At 35.8% G+C, this 7,016-nt stretch overlaps 1 protein-coding gene across 6 annotated transcripts; it reads left to right on the top strand.

Annotated features, from left to right (window-relative positions):
* Nucleotides 1-897: 897 nt before the first annotated feature.
* Nucleotides 898-6,892, top strand: LOC110918688. 6 transcript variants are annotated; one of them, XM_035985296.1, is made up of 7 exons: nucleotides 1,278-1,789; nucleotides 2,295-2,517; nucleotides 2,930-3,056; nucleotides 3,137-5,519; nucleotides 5,613-5,709; nucleotides 6,463-6,591; nucleotides 6,685-6,892. In XM_035985296.1, the coding sequence occupies exons 4-7, from the start codon at nucleotides 5,383-5,385 to the stop codon at nucleotides 6,790-6,792; spliced, it is 471 nt and encodes a 156-aa protein (XP_035841189.1). In that variant the 5' UTR covers nucleotides 1,278-1,789; nucleotides 2,295-2,517; nucleotides 2,930-3,056; nucleotides 3,137-5,382; the 3' UTR covers nucleotides 6,793-6,892. The 6 variants fall into 6 exon arrangements, with proteins under 6 accessions (XP_022018660.1, XP_035841190.1, XP_035841188.1 ...); XM_035985303.1 differs by having other exon boundaries at nucleotides 1,280-1,789; nucleotides 3,493-5,519; XM_022162968.2 differs by having other exon boundaries at nucleotides 898-2,517; nucleotides 3,493-5,519.
* Nucleotides 6,893-7,016: the final 124 nt, after the last annotated feature.

The raw sequence follows: 7,016 nt of genomic DNA, 5'->3' as shown, positions 1-7,016 counted from the left end.
ACTTTCAAGACAAACTAGAAAGCCCGGACAAACAAACTACACAAGCAAAACTCTCTGACTTTTGTCCTAGACAAAACTCTGACCTTTTGTCCCAAAACAAAACTCAGACAAAATACTATTCTAAAACTTGGACAAAATGGCCAAGGATAAACTTGGGACTAACTTTCACTATATGTACAATAAAGACCCTATAACTTGGGAGACATGCACTTATCACCTAAAGTGCATTAACAAACTCCCCCTTGATCAGTGCATGGTCTTCATTGGTCTTTAGATCTTCATCCTTTCATTGGTAACATGGGAGTCATGCACTTATCACCTAAGGTGCATTAACAAACTCCCCCTTAGATGGGCCGTGATGAAAACATAAGTGGGCTGAACATATCTTGGGCTATAGTTAAATATTAAATGGCCTCTTTACGATGGACTACTACTACAACAAAATGGTATTTGTTTAGGAGTAAAAAAATTGTTGTTCAAAATAAAATGTACAAGTACACTGTACATGTATCAAGCTCCTGAATATTTTAGGCAGCTTCATTAATCTATCCATATCAGTGTAACATGTGAGTTCTGTTTTATATAAGATTCCTGTTAATAACTTTGTCCAGTATTTTTAATATTGTGCACATTAGATTTCTTCAATATCTAACAAAGTGGTATCACAGAGTGACTGCTAAGAATGAAGGACACCAAATCAATAGAAGAATATATTCTTCAATCAGGTGGTCTCAGTTGTGAATAAGATGCACTGACCCGTGAAATCGATCCAGAGACCGAAAGATAGTAGAGAAGATACTTTGAAGTTTGTCCAGAAGAGTCAAACGGCTTGTCTACTTTGTCCCTTGAAACTTTAATGGGTCACTAAAATCTCACAAGTTACACATTAAGCAATTTGATACAAGAACGATGCGGCATACCTTCATATCTCAAGTTTCTTTGAATAAAAGTTCATGAAAATATAATTCTTTGAATAAAAGTTCGTGAAAATATAAAGGAAAGACTTCATATTATGGAAAGTATGAAGGAATTGCTTCATATCATGGAAAAGATGTAAAAATTTATATAACCAATATAAGTCTGTGGCAAAGGAATAAAGAGAAAAAAAGTAACAATTAAAAAAGAAAAAAAGTAAGATTTTGTAAATTTGTTAAACGAATTAGAGTTAAAAGAAAAAAGTAAATAATTAAAAAAGAAAAAAAGTAAGATTTTGGTTTATAATTTTGTTAAAGGAATTGTCCTATATATATTAATAGACGAATGAATTGAACAGTAACAATGAATTGAACAGTAACAAAGGGCTTTTTTGGGTAAAGACTTTATAAGAAAGTGAGACAATGCAGCGTCGATGGTGATGGAGCCGGCCATGGCGGTGCGCGGCTGAGCTATGGCGGATCCACGGTTCACAAGTAGAGAGCGACGAGGGATGTTAGGTCGATGGCTGCCATAGCTCCGACAATGATGACGATCAAGCTGCTAGGGTTCCGACCAAGTTCTGGCAAGGTCGATGGCTGCCACAGCTCCGACAGTGATGACGGTCAAGCTGCTAGGGTTCCGACCAAGTTCTGCGTGTGCGCTATTTGGATAGATCGACTATCAATGAACCTTAATCGGACGAGTTATGTTGATTTCACGAGTAGGTAAGGTTCCGACGAAGATTCGGTGTACGAACTTCAAGATGAATGTTCCTTTTTCGAGGAGATCGACAAACCCGAGGTTAGATCCCGTGATTTAGTGTTACTCTGTTTCCGATCACCCCTGCTCCTCCTTGGCCTCTTCCCTCTTTCCGGTACGTCTCCTCCGTCAATCACCTTTCTAATCCATGGTTTACAGTTGTCGGATTTTATATGCATCTGTTTGATTCTTCGTTTTGGTGTTTGATTTTGTGTTTCAACCCATGCTTTTATCTTCTTTTTTTTTAATAATATTATTATTCTAGATCCCTGTTGAATTACCCGGTTGTTGTTTTGCCCGACTACCTGCCATTGCTTTGTAATTGCCCTTTTTCATGAGGAATAAAATAGGGTAAATTACTTTTTAAAAAAAGATTTTGTGTTTAAATTCGTATGGGTGTTTGTTGTTGAATGGGCTTTGTAATCAAATTTGTGAAAGTTATGATTGAAAAAGAATGAATATCAATGTGTTTAGTGAGACATTTGTGTCTTGCATGCCAAGTGTTTGTTGTTATGTGTCATTGACGCCAGTCTTCATCAATTGGGTATTGGTATGTAATGGAGAACTACTTTGTAACCAAAGTGTATAAAAAACATATGTTTGTTTTGATCTGTGGTTAGGTATTTTACCTTCTTGGATTTGTGTTTAGCCCCCACCGAGTTAAGGGACTCGGTGGTCACTGGCCGCTCTTCGATCTAGGTGATTGTAGTTGTGCAACATGAACATACCAGATCAAGGCAGCCTTGAGGGGTTAGGGTTTGGTATGGGTCTATTGTGGTTGGAAGTTTGAGGATTTCCACGAATTCCGGTTAACTCTGACGAGAACCTGATGACATGAACCAGGTATGCATGTATCCTTTTTAGTTTGATTGGGTCGTGCATGTTTTTATTTCTAAGAGATTATACGTTTGGGTATACTTCGGGTTGTGATTTCGACAGAGATTGTAGACCGGACGGAGAATTGTGTTATTTGTTCGTATGAGTTTGATGGCTAAGATGAATATCTAAACTTATATAGGAGTGATTGTAAATGTTCATATGTGAAATAAAGATAAAAAACATTAGTGGGTAACTGGTGTATGAAATCACTTTTTTTTAAATTATACCGGTTAACAAATACTAAATGGTAAGAAACTAAATAGTTGACTGTGATTGAGTTTGAAATGGACTATACTTAATTTTTCATAGTCAAATGAAGAGTAACATTTTTTGAATGCTGTAATAAGCGGGCCTTCTGATTTTGGAATTTTTTTAGCTATGAGTCAATGATTGGTGTCACTGAAGGGTGGTAGCTGTTCACCTGCAAACTTCTTTGCAGCCATAGTCGGGTCATCGTTTCGTTGACTCTGAAGACTTACGGAAGGAGATTCGGGTCGCCCAAGGTTAGAGTTCGCTTTTTATTATTTTGCTTTATTTATCAAAGTGTGAAAATGATATATAGATAAATTCTTTTGTTAAGTAGAGTTGGTTTTAGGTGCACGATGTCGGAGGTATCAAATATCAGCTTCGTGCACATCTAAAAACCACTTCATCGGTTGGAGATTGCAAAAGAACATGGCATTGATAAAACGACCATCGTTGTGACGACGTTTGGAATTGAGAACCATAGATTTGAGGAAGAGAAGAAGAAGATGTGTGTAGATTCCGTTTTGGTTTTCCCTGACCCAGGCTTATTGATTTAGTGATACAGAAGCAATAGTCGGCTTTCGTGCTGCTTCCAATGATTATAGTCGGAAATAATGTCCGATTAAACCACTTCATACTCTTATTTGATTGTGGTTAAGATGTTGTTGGGAACTCAAAAAGGTTTTATTGCAGGTATTTTTGGTTGGATTAAAGGACAGGAGGGCTAACTATCCCGCCAGATTTTTGTTAGTATGTTTCAACGACTTTAGCCGTTAATTTTTTTTTCTTTCAAAAAGCTATGATTTTGAATGTGGTGGTTTTAGCTTAAGCGTTTTTGTGTCCTTCAAGCTGCGTTGTAATCTCTATTTCTCATTAGTTTTTTAAAGAATATTTATTTGTTGTTCAAACAAGTATAACAAAGGTTTTACTTTGAAAGTCAAGCTGCTACATGCTAAAACTTTATGAGAAATATTTGTTCACATAAAAGAAAGTTATAACTATGTAAGTTTTACATTACAACATGTATTGAGCTAAAACATTTTTTTAAGAATGAAGATATGAACTTCAAACTTTAAAAGGGCTAAAGTTTACTTTGACTATCTTGAACATGTTAAAAGAACTTACGATTACATCTAGAGTGATGGATTTGAGATTGTTGGGATACCTTGCTGCTAATGCTAAAGCAATATATTTACCCAAATCTTGATTTCCTGCATAATCATAAAAAATTAGCGTTCATGATAACCATTTACACTTAGATTTAGATTTTTTATTGCATAATCTTGGATTCGATAAATAAGAAAGATTGATATGTCAACTATTGCAGCTACAGCCCACATGTTGATCTTTTTTTACCTCTAAAATACAAAATCCAATGGTTTTGTACCTGATAAGTAACAAGTTTGAAATCCAATATTCAAAACGTATGTATTTAGCAAACTTTTTGGCGATGTTAACGGTGTGGTTTGGCCAGTTTTGACGGAATTTCTGGGCCGAACCAGTAAGTATGGTTCTTGAAAAAACAAAACCAAGACGGCTGGTTTAGCTGGGTCGGCTTGACTTGTCAACCCCAGCCATAAATATCCTGAAATGAGCAAAAGAAGTGTATCTTTTGTTGGGTCCTTAACGACAACATGAAGTTTCTGCTCCCCACCATTGTTCATCCAAGAAACACGAGACTCGCAACCACGAGTCTATATGATGTGTAAACCAAATCAATGACTAAACGAATTCATTTGAAATAATTTTCATAATTATTAGGTGGGTTTGACTCATGGATAAAGCAGCAAGATCAAGGGGACTATAACAGAACTAACCGATACTAATTAAATTCATGCGCCACGTAGCATGGGGAATTGTAGGCGCAACGCGCCGCTTTGATACCACTAGTTAGAGTTAAAAGAAAAAAAATGTAAGATTTTGCTTTAAAAAATTTGTTAAAGGAATTAGAGTTAAAGAAAAATTGTTAAAGGAATTAGAGTTTAAAAAAAAAGTAAGATTTTGCTTCAGGGTCTCACTATTTCCACACCCTTAAAATCGTATTTTCACACCTCTACATGTATACGACCTGTATAGAGTTATTTTAGTCGTATAAGTGATTGTTGCACAAAAAAAAAATGTCATGGACTGTTTTTTTGTCCATGTATACGGGCCGTATAACATTATACGACATGTATAGAATACGACCCATATAATGTTATACGACCCAAACATCATATAATGTTATACGACCCATATAATGTTATACGAGTCGTATAGAATGTTATACGGTCTAATATTTTCTCTATGTATACGAGCCGTATAGCATTATACGTGTCGTCTAACATATACGGCCAAAAATTTGTCATGTTAAATTATTCTATACGGGCCTCATAACGTTATACGATTCGTATACAAGGTGTGAAATTAAGATCTTGTGAGATTATTAGGACCTGTTAGAGGAATTAGAGTTAAAAGAACATGAAATTACACATATACCCTCTCACAGACACACGCTCTCTCTACTCATCAAACCTGCGTCTTCACTTCAGCCTTCATCTTCTTGGAACCGAACCGGGTTTTTAGCCCTACCCGTTGAACACCATGGCCACCATAGCTTCTTCCCTCTTTTCTCTGCCTTCCCTGCGTGCAAGTGCAGCAAATAAACCTCACAGAACAACAACAACTCTTCTTCCATGCCCTAATTTCCTTCAACCCAACTTGACCCTCAAATTCTGCAGGTACGACTCTGATTTCTATCTTCTTTTTTGCTAATTGTTTTCTAGGGTTTGTTGTATTCATTGCTCCAGTTAATTATTTGTTTTGGTTTGCAGATTGGGGAATTCTTACACAAATAGAAAGGGGTCAACCGTTGTGATTTCTTGCTTGGTTGATCATAATTCGACAGCTGAAGGATCAGAGTCAAACCCTGTAAGTATATCCTATTTAATCATTGTTGGTATGATCTTTTCATTCTTTCGTTATCAAAGTTTGTAACTTTGTGAAAATTGTTGATGAATTAGGCCTTTAATTTTCAACAATCTTTTGTAATTTCTGCTGAATTGAGGGTTAGCTTTGATTTTTAGTGGCTAATATTTGTTTTGAATGAAGGGGAATTACATTGCCAACCTTAGAAATCATTTGTGATTTATATCCAAAATTCTTCTTTGGAGGAACTAAGGGGCTGTTTGGCAACATCTGAATGGTTAAGTAAGTGCTGAACCAGTAAGAGGTCTGAACCATTAAGAGCCTTTATAATGCTTAACCGTTCAGAGGCAAATGTCTGACCAATTCAGATTAGAGGTCTTAACCATTCAGACTCTGTATAAATCTTAACCATTCAGAGGCAAATGTATGAACCATTCAGACATCTGCTCGTGAAACAAACAGTCTGAACCATTAAGTGCTGAACCAGTAAAAAAGGTCTGAACCATTAAGAGCCTCATTAAGAGGTAAACAAACAACTATTAGAATTAAGATCTAAACAAGCTAAAAAGAAATAAACAAAAAAGACGTCTTTATGTACATTTTTTTTTCTTTTACTAGTCGGATTCAATATCTTTGACTATAACTTTCAAGGGTATTGTTTGGTCGCTTGAGTTTTCTGGTAACAAGTTCTCATGGTCACCAAAACAAGATTTGCTTAACCAAGGTTGTTCTTTTTTCAACGATGGAAATATATAGGGAGCAACTATTGACCTCAAACTCCCAAGAAGAAGCTTGTTAGTGCAGTTTACCTGCAATGCTTGCGGTGTAAGATCACAAAAGCTCATAAACAGACTAGCTTATGAAAAAGGGATGGTTTTTGTTCAGGTATTTCACCTTTGTGGCATGTTATTATATGAATATGTTAATTTCTTTATATGTATGATGATTTCAATGACAATTGTTTACATTTTTATCCAGTGTACAGGATGTGAACAGTATCACAAACTTGTTGACAATCTAAATCTTGTGGTGGAGTACGACTTTCGGGAGGAAATCAATGCGAGTCCGGATGCAGATCAAGTTTGATTCATCGTTCTACTCTGTTTTGTAAATTTGTTCTTTATCTAACAGTTAATATACATTTATAAGCCTTCTTTAATCTATAATTTATAACGTTTGTTCTCCATCGAGTATTTCATATATCTTTTAAAGAGTGTCAATAGTGGTGATGACAATCACATTAATCAGGTTTTGGGTTGTTTCTAACCCAATTAATCAACGGGTTGTATTCAGGTTGATTTGTTTAGTTA

This window comes from Helianthus annuus, chromosome 2, assembly GCF_002127325.2.
Source record: "Helianthus annuus cultivar XRQ/B chromosome 2, HanXRQr2.0-SUNRISE, whole genome shotgun sequence".
Taxonomy (NCBI): Eukaryota; Viridiplantae; Streptophyta; class Magnoliopsida; order Asterales; family Asteraceae; genus Helianthus; species Helianthus annuus.
Note: the sequence above shows the minus strand (reverse complement) of the source record. Positions and strands in the feature narration are given on the sequence as shown.